This window comes from Ornithodoros turicata, chromosome 4 (assembly GCF_037126465.1).
Source record: "Ornithodoros turicata isolate Travis chromosome 4, ASM3712646v1, whole genome shotgun sequence".
Classification (NCBI taxonomy): domain Eukaryota; kingdom Metazoa; phylum Arthropoda; class Arachnida; order Ixodida; family Argasidae; genus Ornithodoros; species Ornithodoros turicata.
Window position 1 is genome coordinate 34,147,976 of NC_088204.1, and position 25,725 is coordinate 34,173,700.

At 44.3% G+C, this 25,725-nt stretch overlaps 1 protein-coding gene across 1 annotated transcript in view; it reads left to right on the forward strand.

The window, feature by feature from the left end:
• LOC135392964 (uncharacterized) overlaps positions 1-1,380 on the forward strand; it is a 326,884-nt gene extending 325,504 nt beyond the window's left edge. Inside the window, exon 14 of the mRNA XM_064623590.1 lies at positions 1,061-1,380. Coding sequence (XP_064479660.1) covers positions 1,061-1,180 — 120 coding nt within the window. The 3' untranslated portion in view covers positions 1,181-1,380. The remainder of the gene's footprint in view (positions 1-1,060) is intronic.
• The last annotated feature ends 24,345 nt before the right edge of the window (positions 1,381-25,725 follow it).

Consider the following 25,725-nt stretch of genomic DNA (forward strand, 5'->3'; position numbering starts at 1 on the left):
TTTTTGCGGACGATCTATCGAACGAATTTTTGTTCTGAAAACGGTAACGGAATCAGGTGACCGAAGGGACCACATATTCACACGGGACACACATATTCACATTGGGACGACCTTGTAGCTTTTTTAGTAAATTAACGATTTTTGGTAATTAATCATTGGACGGTTGAGCAACAGATGGCCAAGAACGTCCGGCGGTCGAGAGATGATAGAAGTGAAAACAGTATGTCTATAGCACTTATAGTTTTTATGAAAATTCTGTATAATGAAAGAGACAAAGACAGCATAGCCGGGACAGTAGGCGGATCCGAAATCCAACGGCGCAGCGAGAGTGGAGTGCGTTGGAACTGCCGCGGAACGATCACTGGGTTACATTAATGAAACATTCACAGAGGGATGTCTTTACGAACGTTAACTCTAGCTTTGTTCGTAACCGCACCCAGTGCGAATGTCGGCTTCGTCAGTACCCCTTGAATGAAATATGCAAAGACTGTGCAAAATGTGCCTCTTTTCCGCGGAAGCCGCGAGGGGTGAGTGACCTGGGACAGTGCATTTTTCTGGTTTTGAACCTGCAACTTAACTTACTTGCAACTGCAGGTAAGAGCACAAAACTGCAGGACTCTGCAAATACCACGAAAATGCATTAGCTGTGTGTATCAACATTGGGCACCATTTCTGGAAAAATATCTAACGCGGTAGTATGAACGTAATATCAGCACCCAAGCTCTATTTTGCGTTGCAGTGTCATTATTTTGTCACAATCCGCGAGAACACTGTTTCGTAATTTAATTCCTCTGCCGGAACAAATGAATTACGAAGTATTTTCCCTTTCGGGAAAAGATAGCTTCGCAATTGGCCTGCCAGTGTTTGAAATCTAACGTATTCAATGAAATGTAAAGAGGTGCAAAACTTGTATCTTTCATGCCAGGTCCTTTAATGGATGCTTCATTGATGACTGTGACTTGTGGCGAATATTTGATTACTCACTAAGTTCCATCATGCAACCTGTCTCCTTCGACTAAAGTTTGTTGACGTGCTGCCCTTCCTCTTTTGTCTCTTGCAGTTGTGCTTCGCCGGTCATTGCTCAAAGCCCTACAGTGAGATAATGGCGCTTTCACGTCGCAACTGGAACTTACCTGACAGTGCATTCAATGAAGCAGGTGCCTGCGCTCATTTTCCCTGATATGTTGGCCAATGGAATACAAGTGTCTAGTTCGGGACGTGATTCTGCACAATATTGAGAATCATGTGGTTCGCTCCTGCACCTTCATAATGTGACTCGATAATCTAATTCGCTATTGTTACGCGATTACTGTTCCATGTGACTCAATATTATGAATATGCCTAATCATCCAGAAGTAGAATATTTGTTTTGGGAAGCTTTTCAGGGTGTGTATGTACTCCATTTCACCACTAGTAATACGAAAGAGTCCTTCACTGCGTTTTAACGCGATAGTCTGTGTCATTGGTGACAGCTACGCATGTACGCTGTAAGGTTTTATCGAGATACAAATTTCACTCATTCAGATCCACAAACGGTCCAGTATCAACATCAACTACCTTCGTATATTTTATAGAAACGTTATCCCGGCGTTTCTCGTAGCATTACCGCTGAGCCGTGGTCCTTCGACAGGGTATAAACGTCTTTATTTTTATTTTTTATTTTTACAATGGCACCAATACATTGAAAGAAGAAAGTGACTGAAAAGGTTAGGACTCGAACCCACATCTTCTGGATTGCCGGTCCAGGGTTCTACCGCTTGAAGCCTTGTATGTATTTGTCCTTTCTATGTTGTTCCAGCCTCAGAACATCAGTTCTCCCACCAATACATTATACGGCAAAACACCGTAAGCTTCATGATCATGGAGTTCCTATATAAACGCATGCTTACTCAGTCATGTCATTAGATAGGCATTATTAATTTAGTTGTACTGGGTCATGCACAGTGCAGTGGATATTGAGGCACTATCGCTGACACGCATGTAATATCAACGTCAAAGAATAAAAGCTGCGAGAAGTGCAGTCTTGCATCCTCTGGGAGACTACGCATATAGGTGGTGGATTACTACTATCCGCTAGTTGACTCAAAAATAGTGCAATACTAGCGTCGGCAAAAGATGCAAGGAATGCTGCTACCCCTACCAATAAGATGTAACGCAAATGGTTTTCAGCCATTTTACTCTTTGCTTTCAGCCATATTGTTGTCCATTGTATGTAGCGGTGGAAGGCTATTTAGGCTCCTCCAATTAGCGGGTATACAATGCATCATAACTTGCAGCTTAACTCACTGATAAAGTAAGGACGTCTATCTAGATATCTATTAGGCAGATTTATAATAGGGTACCCTTGCACTCTGAGGCGTCGAAGACGTGAAGTGTCATTACCGAACACGTACAAAACCCCATACAACTACTACTCTCTACTCAATGCGCCTTATCTCTCTTGTGTCCCAATACGCCTAGTCAACCTATTCTGAGACTGCCCATTATATGGATTTACGTCAAGGTCTGCAATTTTTTCAACAACGTTGTTCAAAGACAACAACTGTGTTCCAATTATCCATAATTCCCAAGAGTCAGGCTCTTCCCTGTACTGCTTCCGGATTCACTAAGATTCCGTTCTTTTTTTTTCTCTCTCTCTCTTTCTACCATTGAGTAAGGACAACTCACATGGGTATTGGTCATCCTGTTTTTCATTTTAGTGCATGTATATCAGTACAATAGATTATTATTATTGTTGTTATTATTATTATTATTTTCCTTGTGTGCCCCTCCGCTAAAGTTGGTCTTGGTCTCCGTTTTCGTCTTGGTTTCTTTTTGTTGCATTAATAAATCTTAGAGCACTCTTCGCATAGCATTGCGGCGCTCCATGATCCAGCTGGATTCAGGCACTTTTTATCTGGGCATCACGTTGGGTGCAATCCCACCTCGCTACTCTGCTATCAGTCGTCACATATGTTCACTATGCGCAATGTCCTATGATATGTTTTTATTTATTTATTTATCTATTTACCCTCAGGGCCATGAGGCAATGCAGAGGGGAGTGAGTTAATAATTTGTAAAAAGATGTTAATGCAAGCAACACACAAAATATTTTCAAAATTAGGTCCACACGAACAAGGTTACACCTGTTGCACTAATTGCACAGATATGTATATCTAAAAAAAAGATGGAGAAAAAGTGACAGCAGAAATGTACAACACATAGGATGAAAAAAAAAGCTATAGATCGAAACAATCGCATAGACACTTCTTAAATTGTTTGACGTCTGTAATGGAGGTGATGGTACCGGGAAGGCGATTCCACTCCAATGATGTACGAGGAAGAAATGAATCGTGAAATGATCTCGTTAGGCATGAAGGAATGTCGACTTTCTGTGGGTGATTAGTACGAGCTGAGATGTATGAAGGCTGTTGGATTAACGATTCTCTGAGGTGTATATTATGATAATAAATCTTGTGAAACAAACAGAGACGAGTTATTTTTTGACGAGTGACTGGATTCGTTATCGTTTACGGAGACAAACTGTGAGCGATTAGATAAGGGGTGTATCCAAGCTAGAATTTTATCGTCGATGCCAAGATTGTGCAATTTATGAAGCAAAAGAGAGTGTGGTACATTATTGAATGCCTTCGAGAAGAAATATATATTGGAATATACGTCAGAATATCGGAATATATGTCGGGATCCATAATCCAGTGTAACATGAAGGTCATGAACAAAGGGGACTGGTTGCGTTTCACAAGATTTTTTTTTCTCTAAAACCGTGTTGATATGGAGAGACAGGGTGTGAGTAGATAATGTGCTCTAGTACTTTACATGGAATGCTTGCTAACGACATGGGTTGCTAGTTACTGCCCTGCTGGAAACTGTCTAATTCAAAATCCTATGAAAATCTCATTGAACCTATTGGACATCATATACAGAAATCTCATTCAGTAACTGCGAAAATTCTCATCCTCAATAGATGATTTGGGACAAACATTACATTGAAAATGGTGCAATATACAATTAGCCTTAATGAGAAATCACAGTAAGTGGTAATGAGATGTAATGAGAAATAACAATAAGTATTAATTAGATATAATGAGATATCAAAATAAATTTTAATGAGATGTAATGAGAAGCGGTGGCTTCAAACCCACTGAATGTTCCCGTCTTGTCTCATTGAACCAATGAGCCCCAGCAGGGTATTTCTCATTGGAATGGTTCTCCATTTCCTTTCACCAGTAGGTTTTTTCTGGTATAGTCACATTAGATGTGTAGACCTTTCAAATTACTGTAAATGAATTCCCGAAAAAATTAATGACTCAATGTGAATTGGATGATTTACTGGATCAATGCACTACATATTGTATTCTATCACAGCACATATTCCAGCTTCGCTGTAATATTCTCAGTTGCACTGTGCCTTCACAGATGCGCAATGTTTGGCTAGTAATACTGTCGCGCATCAGATAGTGAGAAATAGAAAGTCTAAAAGAAGTAATTAACATTTAGCAGTAGCTGAAGGCGCAACCTCCTTCACTCCTGCTCCTTTTCCGAGGAGCACCTCATGAAGCGCCACAATGCAGTGTAAATTCAACACATGAGAAGAGGTTGCCAGAAGTCACTGTACAGAAATAACAGGCAAACAAATTTCAAGCTATCTTGGACGGAGCAAGGTATGAAGCATTATCCCAGCCTGGTCAGGTTTTGCCACCCATTGACAACTTCTCTCAACCGATGGGACACAAGTATTTAAATCAGCAAAAATCAGCTTGTCCACTTCATGTGATGTTAAATGAGCTGCCGCAAACTGTGAGCCAGAAGCACATGCTTTTAACCGCGGTAAAAGAAAAGCGGACATGAACACCTTCCTCGGACTCTGTAGACGACGCAAAAGGATATTTTCAGTGGTGTGACATCGAAGTCATGGAAGCCAGGAAGCATTGTTAAAAGCATATTTATTGGACTATGTTAAGCTGGGGACTATCTCTGCCCCCCATGCAAAACAATGTCGGGTTTCAAGGGTCCTGCGGATGTAGTAGGTGCTACCATGAAGGAGAGTACTATGCCTCAGCCACATTTTGAAGTTATACCTGGATTTGTTCCTGATTACATGCACACGGTGTTCTTGGGCGTTGTACGGACTATCACAGATACCACAGGTCTGTAGCCAAAGAAGCATTCTGCAGAGTGTTTGTTTTTATTTGTCACATACATTTTATTAAAAAACTAGCAGGGCAAAATAGATGCCGTTTTTGCAGTTGAGTAATATAGACAAGTGAACATTCTCTGGAAGGAAGTATGCAACTACAGGATCACTAATTTCCCTAATATTGATTAATTAATAATTGATTAAAAGCGAGAAAACAAAGGAATACATTCCTCGTTCCATATGTACATTCCATGTATAAATAAGCATTAAAAGCGCACCTGTGTTGAAATGTTCAGCGCTGAATTTCGGTATGCAAATGAGCCGAAACAAGAATTACGCGGTTTGCAAACGCAGAAATGATGCGAACGTCGGCTTATCCGGGTCGAAGAGCGGTCTATCTGGCCAACAGATTAGCTCCTACATCAATCAGCTTCATCGCTCCAAAGCACGTGTCCCTCTCACGTGGGTTGCATGTCGCTCTTTCTGCGCCAGAAAAGTGCTTGCTTCATGTTTCGGCTCATCTGCATAACGAAATTCAGGGATGGATATTTCAACGCACGTGCGCGTTTATCTGTTTTTCTTTTTTTTTCAACGGGAAATTGCTTTCGACGACGAATACATCCCGTTCTATTATTTCGCCTTTGCGTGAAGTCCCCTAATTAAAGAGTTAATGAATTTTAGGTAATTAGTGATCATACGGTTTGATGATTTTCTTCGAGCGAATGTTCGCCTGGCCACATAACTCAACTGAAAAAAAAACGGCATCTATTTTGCTCTACTAGTTTTTAATAGAAATTCTCTGGCGAATAAAAACAAACACCCTGTATGTTTGCAAGAAACAAACAATAATCATCCTTAGCAAAAGAATAATGACTCCACCAAGCTCTTTATCGAAACCTTCAGGTGATGATGATGATGATTATGATTATGATGCTGATGATGATGATGATTGGAGTTTGAATGGCGCATTGGGCGTTGGCGCATTGATGATGCGCCAACACTGTGATTAAAATTAGACTAGTAAAAAGTAGGTGCAATACTTAAAAAGGGGAGTAGGAACATCTAAAATGCAAGACTAACTCTACACAAGACTTTCGATTCCAATGTCTCTCAAAAAATTAAAAGTTCTACTGAAAGGGAAAATAGCCTCATCGCCAAGCAAGAGCGGTGGATGAAGAGGCAAAAAATACGTATAAAACTCTGTGAATTGATGCTGACGATGGATTTCGTGGTGTCGGCAGGTGATAAGAATGTGGATGACAGAGAGGAGTTCACCACAGTTTTCACACAGTGGCGGCTCTGCTCCACAGAGTAAAAATTTGTGCGTGAGGAAGGTGTGGCCTATCCGCAACCTCGTTCGCAGAACACTCAAGAGACGATTTTCCTGGCGGTCTCCATAACTTTGGATGTGTTGTTTAATCAAGTGTAGCTTGTTTTGTGTCTGAGTGTTCCAGAAACTCTGCCATTTTGTGTACAATGATCTCCTAACTGCTGACCTAATATCTTGCATTGGCATCCCGAAAGGACTGACGTCTTTTGAAGCTGCCACAGCAGCAGCGCGGTCGACAACCTCATTGCCTTGTATGCCTGTGGGGCTATGCACCCACCATAAAATAACTGAATATCTCCTCTTTTGTGCCATACTGACTAAGGACTGTGCACGCTGAATCAGAAAATTCTTTGGTTTGCGTGTGCTGCAAATAGCATATACAGAACTTAAAGAATCTGTATATATAACTGCAGACTTGATGCAGCCTTGAAGAATGAGCGTAAGTGCAATGATCATAGCATAAATCTCTGCGGTAAAGATAGATGCTATATTATTTAGACGATGTGACATCACACACGCGCCAGAAATCATGGCACAGGTCACACCTGCACTAGACTTTGATCCGTCCGTGTAAATTTCTGTGTGAGTCCCAAAACTCTCCCTCAGGTGTTCAAATTATTACTGTAGTACTTGTGTAGAGGTGTTGTGTTTGCTGTATTTAGGGCTGTATTCCCAAACCACCCGCAACTTTGCCCTTAGGGCGCCCGTAGCCCAGGGTGCCTTGAGGGCGAACATCCCCTCAGGGCAGCATGCGTTTCTCAAACCTAAACGTGTACGCCCTCAGCGAAGGGCTGGCCGTCGGGAGGCTCGAAGGGGATTCGACCCGATTCCTCGTGGAACGAAGCAGAAGCGCATGTGCAGGACCGCGCTTCATTTCCGCTTCCGACGGCTGTCGTCTGCTACTTTGGTATCTCTCCTGTTCTGTTCGCGTTTGACTTCATGTATGGTGGGCTACTTCATGTCAGTATTCAGATGTTGTACAACTGTTGGATATTGCGGATACCATATGTACACATCTCACCATCGTCTCCTTATGTGTGTGTTGTACTAAACGGCCAGATTGTAACAATCACTGAATGGGCGGACAAGGGAAGCCAGGATTATCCGTGCCCCTCCTGATGTTCAGTAAAGTCTTGTGTTCATGCACACGCCCAACTTATCTTTCTTTCAATTCATATTCGTCGTACCGCACAAGATGGTTTTCCCAGTCACGAATTCGTCGAACCGTCACTACGGCAATACCACCGTGAGGCTATAACGCTCGAATCGCACGACGCGATCCACAAATGCACATGTCATCCATGTTTGTTTCGAGGCGAGCGTCCCTCAGGGAGCTAAAGATTGACCAAAGGCCGGGAACCCTCAGGGACCCCGGGGAACCCGGGTCCCTCAGGGAGCGTACAGTGAGCTAGCGAGCTCACTTGGCTGGCGCGTGCCCTTGGGACTCCCCTTGCAGATACGGGCGCTTTGGGAAACAAAATTCTCCTCCCTCAGGGCTAGAGGTTACATAGGGAGCCCTCAGGGTTGGTTGGGAATACGGGGGTTAGTCAAAGTGGTCCCAGACAACCACATACCATCCGACGGAAATCCTAGGGACGTCATGCCCAGGATATTAAGACGTCCTGTGGACATCCTTTTATGTGCTGTTGGCATTCAGGGGACGTCCTGTGGATGTTCCGGCTTGCATCCCGGGATGTCCTGTGCTGGTCCAAGGGTCGTCCACATGTACATTTCCAGGACATAATGTAGACATTACTGTGCGCCCCTTCTGATGAGTGGATGCATTTGGTCCTCTTTGAACTAAGCTTGAGTGTGTATCCCACACTTACTTTCAATAGCTTTGGACGTACTGCTTCTGACAGTTGCCTGTAAGCTACAGTTCGTGGTCAAATGAGGCTTTGCTGATGCTCCGGTGGTGAACAGGAGAGTACAACTGGAAAACCAGAGACTGTGGACGTATTGTTTTCAACTTGTTCACTTCTGTATCGGCGGAGGCGCCTTTTGCAACAAACTGCAGGTCTCATACAGCCCTGTCAAAGCAATACACTATCAGTATTCAGAGATGTTTACTCATATCGCCATAGCACCTCTCGTGAAGAGATCCGTGGATCTCGACACAGGTTCACTAATGCAAACTTCACGTTCTACACTGACCTTGTAACTTGAAGTACCATGCTTGTAAAGTGATATAAAAAATAAGGAAGAGAGCCGAAATGGGGGGGGGGGCGGTATAGACGAGACTTTCAGTGCATTTTCAGATCCATGGTTTTCAGATTAAAAGAATTCTTGAAATATGTAACTGAAAACACCAAACACTACATGTAAGAATTGTTAAAACATTGAGGAGCAACCAAGCCAGCTGTGGCGTATGCATAGTGGGCAGCAAACATTGATCTTCAGGAGAGAGAGAGAAAAACACAAGACGAGCCTCTTGGTTCTGTCCCTCTCCTTTTACGGTTTCTCCCTCTCTCAAGCCCAAGGTATGCTGCCCAGCTCTTAAAAACTGTATCCAACCTAGCTGCATCAAACTACGATGCAAAGCAGAGCTGTCAAATGTCCTTGTTATCGTCCTCTCTCTTTCTCTCTCATCTCTCACACACTCACCATAGTTATGGCGCTCTTTGGCCTTTGTGCCATTAAACCCATAATCTCTCTCTCTCAAATGAAGGACGTCACATATGAAAATCGGCGGGAAACGTTTATACATTTATTGAAAGGTACTACTTTTTATTTTGACTAGTTTTCAATAAGCTGAATAACAAGAACATCATAAAACCATGGTTAAGCGTAAACTGTTCATGTCAGCTGCCTTTCACCATGTGGCACACATAGATGAATAACATCCAGGTGGCCTTTTGACTAGAAAATACAGTAAAAATAAATTACATGAGATTTAAGTATACTGATCATGTCAACTACCGTTGATGATATCACACATGTATGAAAAGAGTACATAGGGCATAAAACGTTTTGATAACAGTAGATCTTTAAGCATATGACTGAGGTTACGAGTAAAATGGTTCTTAAAAACATGGTTATGAATAAATTCGCCATGCAACTACCCTCCAGCACATGGCACGAACAGGAGATAAGGAGCACAAAACATTTTGACTGAAGCACATATTTGACTAATGACTGAAGTGTTCTGGGTGAACAGGTACGTAAAAACATACTTCCAACGAAACTACCCATGCCAACTGCAGTTAAGTACAGGATGGGTGCTATAAATGGTCAGTCACATTTCCGCGTGTGGTGCCATACCTACTTGACGCCCAGACTTCCGCTATCACAGAGTGCATAATTTATGTCAGAGAAGCCTTCGAAATAATTGTGTATACCAGGGTCTGCATAACAAAGTAAATATGACCATGCAAACTTTCGTCTTCATGCATTTCCTATGCGCCATACTGATGTGAACACGGCGGTCTGCAAGTTGCTGTGTATAGCATCCGCCTAGGGGCGCTAGCTGACACGAATTTGTTTTCGCTTTCGACGCCGCTAGCGCCCCTAGGCAGAAGCTGCACTCAACTATTGGGAGACCGCCGTGTTTACATCGGTATAGCGCATAAGAAATGCACGAAGACGAAAGTTTGCGTGGCCGTATTCACTTTGCTATGCGGGGCCTGGTAGCCACGATTATTTCGAAGGCTTCTCTCACACAAATTATGCACTCTGTGATAGCGGAGTCTGCGGAAGAAGATCTCCTTAAGAAGTTCACTGTGCTGTTGCTGTGTTAATCGGACGAGGGGCAACATTCTCAGTGTCTGTCGCTGAAACTCTGAAAGAAACAGTAGTACAAATTAGGAGGCACAATACTGAATGCATCAAAGTCTGAATAGTGTAACAAAACATGTGATTCATTTTCATAAAAAGGTAGTTGCTGTTTACCCTCAAAAACACACTGACCAGCATCTGGAACAAGTGTCTTGGGATTGTGCACACGAGCCGTCCCACTGCAGTTGTCCACACCTACAGAGATGCAAGAGACCCACAGAGATGCAAGTGACAAAAAAAAAAACAAAAAACATTGCACTTCATACACTTTACTGCATATCAGTTGGTACAATACCGACATAGCAATTATGGAGATACCTGCTCCTTGTATCCTCACCACGGCAGCATCACTATTCCTGGCTGGAGCTGTTGCTTCAGCTGCAGTGACAGAAATAGCAAACAAAGATGAAGGTGTAGGATGGCAGCACATTTCCTTAAACAACAGCTGTTAGCCACTCACAGTTGGAGTCATCATTTGGCTCGTCTACATTTCCTTTCAGTACAGAGCATGTGGATCCTTCACGTTCATTATCTGAAAGTATTACGCCAATGTTAAGCGTAGCGATTGAGAAAGTTAGCCACCAGAATCACTACTGTAATGTTACATACTCTTAGGCGGGCACAGGGGGAAATCATCTGGGATCGGGGGAAGCTCTAGTCCATCTTCATCTTCTGCATCAGAGTCCTCAAGGAGCATATATACTCTCCTCTGTCTGCCTAATGGCCATAAAGAACCCCAAGAACACACGGGGTCCTCAGGATGTCCTCAAAGTGTCATCACGTCCTCGTCCGTGATGGGATGAACGGAAAAGGTCCACAGGCTGTCATCATAGGAGCTTCCAGTGATTGTCATTTGCGTACATCCTGCGGTCGTCAACCGAAGGACAAGCACAGGAGAAGTAAATTATTTTAATACTGCGTTGTGCATTTTAATACCTGCTAGCCAGTAATCAACTTCCCGATTTATTTCTCATTACCCAATACAATCAAAGAAGGTGCATAAATTAAAAAAACGAACAAAAATATAAAATAAAAAGGGATATAGGGCGCAAATACTGATCGTCGGATTTTAAAGGAATCCGTCCATGTGCAGAGTTTGACGTGCACTAAAATACAGTTTGCTAGACCTTTCACTGCGGTCTTGTTGCATGAGTGTCCGCAGAGGGTCCCTGGCAGGAGGTTGCGCGGAGCCTTTTATTTCCGAAGAGACAAAAAATAATAGCGTTTCACTGCTCAAGCTTCACTTACTATGCATGCATCAAACCAAAGCAGTAAGAAACACGGACACTACCTTGATAGCGATTTAATACTCCAAGGAATTTCTCACTTCATTGTTGGTTATGTGCGAAATCAAGTTAAACTTAGATACCTCACCCTTTGTTTTGACTGAGATGCGAAGAGGACTCCCGAATCTGCTGAAGTTCGGAAGACAAGCAATAACTTGTATCTGCTCTGTCTTGGAAAGGAAATGCTGCTGCATCATATGCCTTTCTAAGTGGTTTCACAGGTTTTAGTGACCTAGGGGCCTTTTATGTATCTCTATTTTTTTTTGCCTTTTAAACTGTGACACTCATTGTATGTGATGAGAAATACGCTGAACGAAATACAGATGAGAAACCACGAATGGTAGCTGGTGACCGAGGCTGAAAATATATAAAAAAACACGCACACGCTGACTGGGTGCTGCAAATGTGCCCTCACTTCCCAAAATAAATAATTCACTGAAGTATCTGCTTGCTCCCGGAACTGTACTAGCCGCGTCATTTGGTAGCTTCCACAGGAGGTCCAGAGGACATGACGGGGAGTCTCACTTTGTCACATTTCTAACAAATTGAGGACCTGGTAGGGACGTCCTGGGGATGTTATCCCTGTCCGCTGATGAGTTTCCTCGGACATACCTAGGAGGTCACTGTGTTCTTGGGGAAAGCCTCCAAGTTAGGCAGGTTACAAATACAAGTAACAGAAAATGCACATCTCACTTTGTACTGAATGCTGTGAAACACTTGAGGGGATTAGACATAGCCTCTTTGAACCTGTTTCGTTATCTGGGCTGTCAGGCAGGACAACTTCTGGCTGTCTTTTCACTGCAGACCAAAAAATAAACTGAGTTTTAATTAGAAAAAAAAACATTTAGGGTTTTCAGTATACTGTGATGGCAATTACACTGCTTACTGCTATTACGGGCACAATTTTACATCACACTGAAACTCTGGCGCACTGAGCAGCCATTATATTACATAAGCCCTCGAACACCTGCTACAGCAATTGAGTCAGTATGATGTACTGACCTTGCAAGACCTCTTCAATGCTATCTTCAACGAATCGAGCTGGCACTTGTCGTTTCCTCTTCTTCTCCGTACCAGAATCACTGTTGATGTCAGACGTGTATTGCACACGGTTCAGTTTGTTGTGGGCCTTTTCGTATGTTGCTAGAAGTGGTAGAAACAACGCGGTTAGCAAACTAAATCAGAAAGGCTAAATACCTGCTCGGTACGGCACCGCCTATACGAATTAACGTCCAACATAAAAGCAACTGTGAAGATGACATTGCTGCACAAAGTCACAGCTGCACATTTTGTCCTGTACACTAAGTCACAATCGCTACCATATGCAACCAATAAATAGAAGACATAACTGACACATCAGCTGTCTGTCCTACGGCCAGATACATTATTGTATGTTGTGCTCAGACACAAAGCATGCACTTCTGCGATGATCCTCCCATATGTCCACAGTATCCTTGAGCTCAAACTATTAGACATACACAGTGCCTCATATAGAGAAATATCCGTCAAAAAGTGGTACATTAGTTACAAAAAACGACTTTCTATGGCTATACTTACAATAGACGCCCTTGACGACGACTTGGTGGCTGCCCCACGTAGAACTTGGAGGAGACGATTTCATAATAAGTCTCTTTGCTTTGTCGCCAAGGACCTTGGGCCACCTGCAGATCGTGCCCTTGACCCAGGCTGGAGGTACAACTTCCAGTTCATCCTTCTCGGCGAAGTGTGCTATCACAAACATCTAGGCCTTCTGCCAAAAACAGTTACATGAGCATATAGGCCTCACGTATTTGCTTTTAAATAAAGATGGCTTGGCGAGCATACAATTAAGCAAAGGTTTTCGATCAGAATACACAAGTCATTTCGTGATGTCCTTGTCACTGTCTATGTAAAGTAGAAAAATACAAAAATGGAAAGAGAGTGGAGGGCAGAAAGTCATCTAATGTAGTAAAGGCATAACCACATATTTGTCTTTAAATGGGAGTTTCACCATTTTTCTGGTTTCTCGCAGTGGCCAACATCTTAGACCTGAAAGGTTGGAGACAATGTGAATGCCGAGTTGAGATGAGTGAAATGGATGCTGGTAGAAATCACACTTCTCACGAAACTCTCTTCCAACAATGCAGGTTTCTCCTGTTGACCGTAAGGTTGCAAAGTTGCAGATTATGACAATACGCCCTTCAAGAGAGCAGCAATTGTCACCTTCATTAGTTCCTAATGCATAGCCGTCGTACTCTGCAAAGTGGTATTCAGGCCCGCTACACTCTGGAAGTAGCGGTCCTTTTGAATGTTGACGACGAAGTCCAGCGTTGGATTGTTCGGGTTTGTGGTGTGGAAGAATTTTTTGTCTCTCTGACAGTCTGTTGTAAAGCTGTTCCAAGGGGCATTCTTTCTTGCGCAATTGCCTTTTCACGAACAGCATGTTGTTTTCGAACGGAAATGCGGTGAATGAGTGCAGTGGTCCATGCTTTTTCACATCCTCAGCCAAGTGGATAAGACAGTGGACATTGTACGATACGTTGTGAACCCCGTAGATGCCAGAAAAATGGTGTACAAAGCATCGCAGCAACTGATTGGCATAATCGGCATGACTCTGGCAGAGGACTTTGCTGCACAAAACAGACACTGCACAGTGAAGTGTTAAGAAATTTGTGTATAGATTGCCAGGCAGTAGTGATTTCGCAATTACTGGGCCTGTGTAGAGAAGGAACATACGAAATTCTACTGCCTTCCTTCTCTCTAGCTCATCAATGGACCGTGGACTTCTGGCGAACTCCCGAGGCATGCAACTCTTCAGGGCAAGGCTTCTTTGGGACAATGTACGTCGATCTGTAGTGCCTAGCGAACATCTAGGAGCAACAACCCACATGTTCAAAATCTTAATCATTACCCCAAGGCATATGACATGCATATAATCCAATGATACGGAGGACACGCAGTCGATGGCAAGTTCCGTAAGAATACTTGTCCCTTTGTGGTGATCGCTGTGTTCCTGAGCTCGGAAGGACTCATTACTTCGTAGTGGGGCGCTTGAGTTAGGAAAGCACATTCTTCTTTCCTTGTACTCCCCTTCCACTGTACATTTGGGGCTGGCAGATTGAGCTTTATGACCTTTTGTCGCAAAAATGAGTGCACGAGCTGGTGCATCACATATGAAGCTCTTGGCTATAACAACATGAGAACATTCCAGGATGACGATTCCATTCTCTTGGAGTTCTTCGAGATCTTGAACAGGAGGTGCCAGAAAATCGTTTACCAGAAATGGCTTTTCATGCACGGCGTACACTCCAACAAGGAATGGAACTTGCGAAGGAATGTCCTGGACCCAGTAAACCATTCATATCCGTAGGACATCCCTATAAGGTCGCGAAGGTCCTGAATATCTGGACAACCATGCAATATCTACTGGATGTCTCAGAACGACATTCGTGTTTCGATTTTTCCCAATAAATAACATATGTCCTAGGTACATCTGCAAGATATCACGTTTTGGATATTTGACTGGAGGAAGCAGCCTGGAGATCACTGGGATATCCATGTAAGATTCAGTACACGAGATTTTGGGCACTGGTTGAACGTCATAGGAACGTCGCCAGGACTTCGCAGGGAGATATATGGATAAATGTGAAGATTATGACATCTTCTTCCGACAGCCACATTTTTGTTGTGCTGAAAGCAAGCAAACGCTTCTGTAAACCTTAACTGGATATGGGGGAACAAGTAAAATCGTTATATATTTTTTTATCGTTCGCGTGCTGCTAGCCGTGGAAGTATTTATCTATATGTAACGCTCGTCAAGCAACAGTGGAATTCGATCACTGTTACAGCTCCACTAAGCAGCAAATCACATTATAGACGATAGCTTGAATTAAAAACATCGTATTTGGCCGGAAGGAATGTGAGACACGTTATTGGTTATACCTTGACTCTGCAGATACGTGAGCTACTTGCAAAGACAGCCCCGTTCACCGTAACAAACGTTTTACGTCCAATATACGTAGAATGAACGTGCCCGAACAACTTGTATTTCAGTATATGCTCCGGCCTCCGGCCATTTCGTCAAGAGAGGCCACTGCGAATGATCTGGTCTCCCTTCAAATCCGCGCTCGCTGTGGAGGGGCAAAAACGGAGCCTGCTCTTTTTTAGCGTTTCGGGGGCTGAGAGCATTTTTAACAATAACACCTTAAATAATAACCTTGGGCTATGATACTATAATATACTTACTGATCAAAGTACACACAGTTTCAAAACTACTGAATTACGGGGTTTTTATACTGGCGCCGTACAATATCCACCTCATATCCACATGTCCATGAATGACATTGTCTGGAGATTCTTAGGATCAGAAAACAGGGGTAAAGTCTAGCTCCCATGGATATCCAGTGGATGTAGTTGGACCCTCACGAAAATCCACTGGATATCCAAATATCCATGTTGGGGCGTCTTCTGCACGTCTGTGTGCAGTCGGTGGCTTGCTGGGAGCCTGCATCCCCGAGGTATCCATGCAAGATCTAGTATATACCAGTTTTGTGCACTGAACTCATTTGAACCATTGAACGTCAGTGGGATGCTGCCAGGGCGTCGCCTGGAGATATACGGATAAATATGTGATGTTTCACATGTTATTTGGACAGCAACTCTTTTCTTGCGCTGAGAGAAAGCAAACACTTCTGTGAACCTTAACTAGATATGGGGGAACAAGTGAAACCGTTATGTATCTCTATCGTTCGCGTGCAACTGGCTATGCAACGTAACTATCTGTGCATGACACTAGTCGAGCAACAGAATTCGACCACATTTACAGCTCCACTCGGCAGGTAATCACATGATAGACAATACCCTGAATTAGAAACACAATACTCGATAGGAAGGAATGTCAGAAACTTCATTGGTTATACCTTGAATCTGCACGTACACGAATTAACTGCAAAGACGCACCCCCTCATTGTTACATATGTCTTACGCCGCAATACTCTTGTAATGAACGTGCCACAACGACTTTTATTTCAGTATATATGCTCCAGCCATTTCGGCAACACACTATTGTGGATGCTCTGGTATCCCTCCGCGTCCGCGGTCGGGTGGAAGGGGGCGCACAATGGGGGACCGCTCTTATTTTTAGGGTGAGAGCACCTTTAAACACACTGACGTTCATTATTTACCGCATGTATATGTTTTGTAGATATGTAGGCTACTTTCCGTTAATATCACCGTGGCGTCGTCATTTCTGACGCGTCAAGTGAATTGTAAGTGCACATTATATTAAAGTTTAACAGTCAGAGCAACGGTTCATAAACGTCCCACATTTGTCCCAATATCCCGAGGTGACATCGCATGGACATACCTGCGACGTCCTAACAGAGCCCATACCCTGGTCTCCTGTATGTCGCGTGGATATCTATGGGATATTCAGGCTGCTCCCAGGGATATCCCATTGTCCAAAATGGGATATCCTACAGACATCGTCTGGACATATGTTGTTTGCTGGGACATTTGCATGGAAGATTGCTTTTAACATAAAAAAAAACTAGAGGTCCACCGGAGGAACACTAGAGGTCGTATTCCGACCCATCGAGAATGGATATTTTCGGGACTTCTTCAGGATCGCAAAACGAGGAAGAAACCATGATCCCCTGGATATCCCACGTATGTAAACGGGACGTTTCCAGATATCCTTGAGTCATTGGAACGTCAGATACCGTTTACTCAGATACCGTTTACGTCAGATACTGGACATATCTCGTTTACTGGGATGTTAAACTGCCTATTATATTTTTGACATGTCTGCGGAACGTCCAAGGGAGATCCACTTCCGACGTCCGCCTCTGACTGCTGCAGGATATTGATGTAGTCCCCGGTAGGACATCCTCGCGACATCCCAGGAATATCCTGTCGGGACCAAGACGTCAGGACAAATACGGGATGTCCGTAGGACGTTGATGGTTGTCTGGGGTATCATACCTTGGAGGTGGTTCCCAAGATGGGACCATCTTCCCATATTCTACAACTTGGCAATTATAGGAAGAAAAATTGTGATCCCCAATATCTCTTTCAATTCTCATTGAAAGAGGGGGGACTACTGAAGGCCTGTTAATAAACAGCTGTTTGAAACGTGAACTCTTAACACAAGTCAATGCAGGGTGTTGTGCATAACTCCTTATTCTTAGTGCATATGACGCCCCAAGATAAAATCGTCTTCTAGTCAAGGAATATTCATGTGATTTCACATACAGACTTTCGACTGGAGAGGTTCGGAATGCACCAAGGATAAGCCTGAGCCCTTGGTGATGAACAGAGTCTAGGGCTTTCAACACGGATTGGGGGCCTGAGCCGTAGACGACAGATCCATAATCCATCTTGGAGCGAATGCAGGCAGTATATACACGGCGGAGTGTCTCCTCGTCTGCACCCAAAGATCTGTGAGATATGATTGTCAGTAGATTCAGTGACTTCACACATTTTGCCTTCAGGTTTTGAATATGGGGCTTGAAAGTGAGCTTTGAATCGAACGTAATGCCAAGAAATTTGCATTCTGATTTCACAAGAATGTCTTGTTCATTAAGTTGCAGCGCAGGAGACGGAAACACTCCTCTGATTCTCGAGAAATGAACACACTTTTTTTTTTCAGGAGGGAATTTAAACCTAGTGTGAGGACCATTTTGCCAGTTTATTTATACAGAGTTGCATCTGTCGTTCACATCTGGGTAGGCTCGCAGAACAATAAGATATCTGAATGTCATCCACATACAAGGAAAAGGATATAGAGGGTGGGATGACATTGGCCATAGAGTTGATTTTGATAAGGAATAATGTGACGCTGAGAACAGATCCCTGAGGGGCACCATTCTCGTGCACGAACAAATGGGATAAGATAGTTCCCAGCTGAACTCTGAACGTTCTGTGTTGAAGATGTGGCGAGAAAGGAAGTGAGCTCAGGGCTCGCGGGCGACGGTTTCGGCGGTAATGTCCTGCATCGGGGCGGCCCAGGTTTTCCACAGCCCCTCGCCGGTTCCCGTCGACCCTTCGGTGTACTTGTCCCGCCTCCGCGAGCAGTTCTCCAGGATGCGGCCGACTCCAGCACGTGCTCAGCAGCCCGGAACAACATTCGTATCCCCGCACCTGCGCTCCGCTTCGAAATTTTCGTTCGCACGGATGCGGTCCGCAAGTCTCTCCAACCTCCATATTCGGGCCCTTACACCGCCCTGAGACACGGGCCCAAGCACTTCACCATCGACTTCAACGGGAGACCAGACACCGTGTCTATTGAGCGACTCAAACCTACCTTTACCGAAGCTGACGTCTCGGCCTCCAGTTTCACATTTGAAGACTACGAGTAACTCCGTCCCTTCTAAGGGGGGGGGGAGCCATTGTGGCGAGAAAGAGGAAGTGAGCTCAGGGCTCGCGGCCGAATTAAAATCACGATCAGTTCCGTAGCTGATCTCGTCGCATCTAGACGTCTTTGTTCTGTCCTCCATAAAGGAAATCAGCAATACATTTAAAGAGATAACCCCGTATACCGAACGAATGTAGATCCTGTAGGATACCAATATCGCCACGCAGGTCATATGCTTTTTCCAAGTCGAAGAAAACTGACAAGCAGTGTTGCCTCCTGAAAAAAGCTTCACGAATGGTTGTTTCTAGACGAACGAGGTGATCCATTGTGGAGCACCTCGTTCGAAAAGCACACTGAAATTCTGATAAACACTTATTCATTTCAAGAAAGTGAACCAATCGGTTATTCACCATTCGCTCAAAAGTATTGCCTAGGCAGCTTGTGAGAGCGATGGGACGATAACTGGAAGGACAAGAGGCTTCCTTCCCTGGTTTCAGGAGGGGGATTATGGTGGCAATTTTCCACGCAGACGGTAGTGTTCCCTGTACCCAAACATGGTTGAAGAACTGAAGTAAACATTTTTTGATATGTCAGACAGGTTTGAAGCATTGAATATGTAATACGGTCTGGGCCTGGAGCAGTCGCTTTTGCTGACAGTAAGGAGCGTGACAATTCTACCATGGTGAAGGGCTGGTTATATCCAAAACCGTCTCCACCATTTTCTGAAATGTTTTGTTTTTCAGCCCGTTGTTTAATTTTAATAAATTCACTGCTATAATGGGAGGAACTGGAACTGCTTTGGAAGTGCTCCCCGAGTGCATTAGCCTGTTCTTCTAGGCTTTCGCATACATGACCGTTAACTTCTAAAAGAGGGACTGAATGACTGATATGCTCTCCTCTGATTTTACGAAGTCTGTCCCATACGATTTGGACGGGGTATTACAGGATACAGAAGATACAAAAGTTCGCCAAGAGAATCGTTTAGCCTGTTTTCGTGTCCACCCTGGCCTTCGCTCTTGCCTTTTTGAAAAGTGAAAGATTTTCTGAGGTGGGGTATCTCCGAAATGTACCCCATGCACGATTTTAAAGTTTGCGAGTTTCCTCACATTCATTATCCCACCAGGTCGCTTTGGGAGGCGACCAGATTTCTGGGGAATGGATTCCGTTGCTGCATTAAGTATGATGTTGCTGATAAGACAATTAGCTTCTTCTATCGTTACACTATCAAAGGGAATTAAAGATAGGTCACTTTCTGAAAACTGCTTCCAGTCGGCTAGTTAGAGTTTCCATCTAGGGGGCCGTGTTAGAGAGTTCACTGGCGTAAGATATTTTAACACCACTGGGAAGTGGTCACTCCCCCCCCCCCCTTCCCCAAGCGTGTTTTCTTCTACAGTCCATTCTATCTCTTGAAACAAGGATATACTGCAAAAGAACAAGTCTAAGGCTTAGAAGACTGACTACTTGAAGAATGTAAGTATGTAGGTGTCCCTGTGTTGAAAAGACAGATGGACGATCAGAATAAAAATTTCTCTTTAACATTTTCCCTCGAGTGTCAGTTTCTTGTACTACCCCAAAGTGGAATGGGAGCATAATGTCACCTAGAAGTATAAAAGGACTAGGAAGTTGGCTGCACAAGTTTCTAATTCTTTTTGTGTAATTGAGCCGGATGGTGGCAAATAGACTGAGCAGATGATGACTATCATGTCTAGACGCATCTGCACAGCTACGGCTTCCAAATCTGTAACTAGATGTACCGCTTTGGTTGGGAGAGGTCCTCGCGTGACGATTGCAACACCACCAGATGCTCGGGTGGCGTCAGTTCGATCTCTTCTAAAATATTGTGTCTACGCAGTGGGTTCTGTGTTTGTGTGTTCAGATACGTTTCTTGAAGACAAAAGCATAATGTGTTATACTTTTCGAAAGATCGTTGACATCGTCTAAATTTGAGAGTAAGCCACGGCAATTCCATTGGAGCATCGTGTGCTGCATAATGATTGCAGTAAGAAGAAAAACGTGCGTCAGGAACTTTGGCCGACTAGGAAGGGCTTCCATTATCTATTTTTGTTGGGGGTGTAACCGGCCTTGTGGATTTTTTCCGCGCAGCCACAAGCTCCTTGTCAAATATGTCAGGGAGTGACCCACTCCCCGACAGACTAGATCTGTTCTTTTTGGGGGCTTGGGAGCTCGTGCTCGCAAAAGAGCGCTCAGAGCTCGTCTCGTCCTCGCAATCCATGGATGTCACCTCCGTGGACTGTGAGGACAGAAGTGGCGTCGGTGTTAGTGACGCCACTGGAGTTCCGGGACTGAAGGTGGATGTGCACCTCGTTGAATTCATTTGTGGTTGTCTCTGTCAGTAGTGATTGCTCGGTCTGTGTGTACTGTGTTACTTGTTTTACTTTCTGTTTTACGGCTGTGGCAAAAGATTTTTCGAAAAAGATGGGAGCTACTTTTTTTTCTTGCTTCTGCGCAAGTGATGCTCTGTGCAACCTTAACGTGCAGGACTTCTTTTTCATATTTCCACTTTGTACATGACCTCGAGTAGGATGGGTGGTTGGAAGAACAGTTGACACAGCAGTCTGGCCCTTTGCATTCTTTAGTCTCATGGTCAGACTTTCCACATCGTGCACAACAGGCAGAGCCACGGCATCCGTCTGCAGCATGTCCAAACCTGTTGCACCGAAAACAGCGCAAAGGGTTCGGTATGTAAGGTCGGACATCTGCTGACAAGTAGCCTACTTTTAGTTTTGTTGGAAGTGTGAGCCTGTCAAAAGTCAGTACTATATTTCGTGTGGTGATGTACTCCCCATTTTTACGGATTTTGATTTTGCGTACATCAACGACGTCCTCGTCCCTGAGCTCCATCAAGATTTCGTCAGGTGGCACGTCAACCAACTCAGAAACTGAGATTACACCACTGCAAGTGTTTAGTGTTTTATGCATCGAAGCTGCATTCTTTACTCCCATCATTTCATGAGCGTTCAATATACGGTTGCAGTCTTTCTCATCCGTGCATTTTATAAGCAAGTCCCCAGATCTGAGACGTTTTATTTCCGTGATATTTTTAGACGGGGATGCCACCGCTTTTTCAATAAAAAATGGTGACATCTTTCCCAATTGTACATTTTTCTCTTTTCGGAGTCTGCACTAGACAGTACTATGTACTTGGCAATGAACTGTTTAGTTGTAGTTTGTAAAACTTCGGTCCGTGGTCGCTTCGCGGCCACGATCTCAAGAGAAGAAGAAAATTTACCCATAGGTTTGTTGAAACGAGTATTCCAAAGAGTCGCCCGTACTTCATACTCATACATATGGGAAGGTCCCGGAGTTTTGACAACCCATCGGCCGGAGCTGGACCAATGCCCCGACCGCCACCGTTCAAGGTTTCTACCCTTCGCCTTACATCCCCTCGGCACGGTACAGATAACACCTTGGGACTGGGGGCTGGGGGTCCGTGGTGGGGTCTGGGGTTCCACTGCGCGCACGCTCCTAGCGGCAATGGTCTGCTTCTCCATTTCTGTTTTGCTCTCTCGTTCCTCTGCGCGTGCGCACTCCTAGCGGCAACGGATTGCTTCTTCATTTTGGTTTCACTCTCATTTCTTTGCATCTGTTTATTTGAAAATGCAGTATAAAGGCAGCGCGCACTACGCTCACGTTATCAATACGTGAAAATGTTCTGCTACCACGCTTTACAAAATTGTCCCCATATCCACACTTCTTGGGAAGAACTGGAGAATGAATGTTTCAACAAGGAGAGTCCTCTTAACGAGCTCGTCATCACTGCTTTTCGCTACCTCATAGACATGGTGGGCTTTGGCAATATAGGAGAGATATCTCCGGGGCCACTTCACGAGATGGGGAGTCGACACTACGCCCGTTACAAGAACGTCTGTCAGCTTACAAGAACGGTTCCGGACGGACGCCTGTGACTGATGAGTGAATTTGTGAGCTCGACCAACACCGAATTCAACTACGTCTCTGCAGACATTGTGGACCTTCTCGCTCATGCCATTGCTCATATTAAGTACGGCGTGCGTAAACAGGAACATTTGCAAGCAGTCTACATTGCGAACCTTGTCACTGATTTATTGAAACACCGTTTGGTTATCAAAATACAACACAGTCTGAATAAAATTTGACGGGACCTCTGTGTTTTTTCACCAAACATCTTGTTGAATACATACAAAGACGCCTCTTGAGTTGGTCGATCGATGCCTGCACCCTCCCTGACCTCACAAACAGAACATTATGAGAAGATCAGGTGTGCCAGAAAAGGAACGGGGAATTTTCATCGCAGCGTCGTCATTGCGCTGGTCACAGCACCAGCACGATGACGGAATGGTCATTCTTTTGATACACTCATTCCGCTACCACACTGCCACGATGACTCGGGTTTCTCTTGACAGCGAGAGCGAGAAAGAGAGGGAGCATATTTCGACCAGAAATTTTTATTTGTATTCTCGATTATAGGGCGCGTGCAGGAAGGACTTGCTCTTTGTTCCACGGTCACTCGAGCTTTGACGACGCCTTTCGGCCTCTCTTCCGGGTGTTCCGATGCTGCACGAAGAGAGAGTACTATCATAATCCCATACGCGTCGAAGCACCAGCACAGCTTACCATATTCACAGCTTCCGTAAGGGAAGGAGTGTATGGCATCGACGAGATAGCTCTTGTTGTCAAAGGGGGCCAAGCTCTTCTTGCGTCTCGAAATGGTGTACATTGTTTGCTGTATACTCTGGATGGTGCACTGCTTCTGAGAGACTGTCTTTTCATTGAACAGAGAATCTCGGTACACTTCGTGCAATAAGTTTTTCTTGCACGTCCCTCTTGCGCTCTCGCGATCTGTTTGTGTCCCAGCCAAGAGAATGCTGTACATTTTGGTTCGGATGGCTACGACTTCCTGAATAACTCCTCCTCCCATCTCGTCTTTGAAGTACCCCATCTGGTTTGCGTGCTCGGCGTTGAAAAGGGGTGGTCCACTAGATAAGAATATAGAACTAACTCGTTCTCGATCTCCGTCAGCTGCTGTTCTAGGCTTTCACATGTGAGAGAAAAATTATACTGTCCATATCGCTATACACTGCACTGGGCACGTCAAGCGAGAAAAGAGCGACACGTAGATGAAGCTGTACATTCGGACTGGATATCTCTAAAATGGCAAAGCTCACGTAAAGGGGGTGTGTGCATTTGATGTGACGCTGTTTCATCTCATATAAGATGCACTTGTCACTCAGAATGTGAAAATGGTGACTGTCAGTGGAGTTTCATCCGACCCATCATCCATCGCTACAGGCTTCTCCATACTTCCCTTCAAGTCACGGTGACCGGCGAAGAGTGTCTGGTCAGCACGTTGGAAGATCGTCTCGCAAGCGTCCTATATATGTTGTGAAAAAATAAACGGACTATATTACGAAGAGACGTTTTATTGTTTCATCATTCTCTTCGAGGTTACAGGAAACATGAATACACAATTCAACTGTAGCGTAGCGTTTTGACATGCACGTGGCCCCCTGCACAGTAATCAGCACCCTCCAGGGAGTCACCAGAATAATTGGGGAGCATCTAACTCGTGCCCAGACCAGCTCTGTTTTTTTTTCGACTCTAGTTTTTTACAACCACGAGTATCCTGAAACACACAGCTGGTCTGGACATAGTAGATATTATGCAGCAAAAAGACAGGGACACATATAGAGGAAGGCACAACACGATGACTGCCTTATTCTGCACCTATTCTCCTCCCCCTCCCTAACCTTTCACGCCCTGTTCTGCTCTGTGAATAAATCTTCAGTTGTGAGTGGCAGTCATCGTGTTGTGCCTTCCTCTATATGCGTCCCTGTCTTTTTGCTGCATAATATCTACTATGTCACGTTACCAACTACCCCAACTATCAACAGTGGTCTGGACAGTTACGCCTTTAGGTTAGACGGTTAGGCCAGCTGTTACACTTGTTGAGCAGTGTTGCAATTTTACCTGCAGCTAGTATTTTGCTCTTCTGTCATTCTCGCATAGAGCTATGACGGCGGCGCCATTTGGTGTTATGCCTTGCAACTGGGTGGCCACCTGTCGTCGATTTCTACTGGCCGTCAACAAGCAACATGACGGTTGGTAGTCACTTGGGTGCACTGATCTCTATGTATAAAGGCTGGATAGCGGATGGGTGAGGGTATCGCGGGAAAGGGTACGCCAACCGGCCGCCATATTGCGGTGCTCAAAGAGCCATTACAGCCCATTGGAATGCATGCAAGCTGTGACAAGTTTTGCTATGATGAACGATGATAACGTTTTGCTGTTTGTGAGCGCTTCCCTTGCTGCTTCGCTAAAATTTTGCCACGGATCGCTGCAGAAATCCCTCGTGATTGGATTCCTTACGCTTTTTGTGTGAAATCCCGTCACATACATGTTATTTCCTGTCTATTTTGTACTCCTGTGAGGTCGTGCCGTTCCAATTTTGTACTTTGAACTTCGGTTATGTGATTTGCTGCTTTTGTGTGGTGTTGTATTTGTTGTGTTACGTTTCCTTTGTCGTCTGTCAGCGTGTGCAGCGTGTTGCTTCTCGTGTTTCTCCCATTTCCTTTCTGCTCGGGGGTGTGGAATGCCAAGGAATGTTTGGCACGTTTGTTTATGTAACCACCTTAATGTGCTTGGGTATAAACATTCTGCTTTGCACAGGAAGTTTAGATATGACTTGTTATGACACGAAATGCTGTACGGCACTAAAACACTTCCAAAGGACTAGAATGGTATGTGATATAAAGGCTATATGACCGTAAAAACATATCGACTAGAAATATGTGCACTGGGGAAGAAAATGGCGGTAAAGACAGTTCAAAATGACTAGAGGTAGAGTGAATAAGTCATAAAAAGGCTA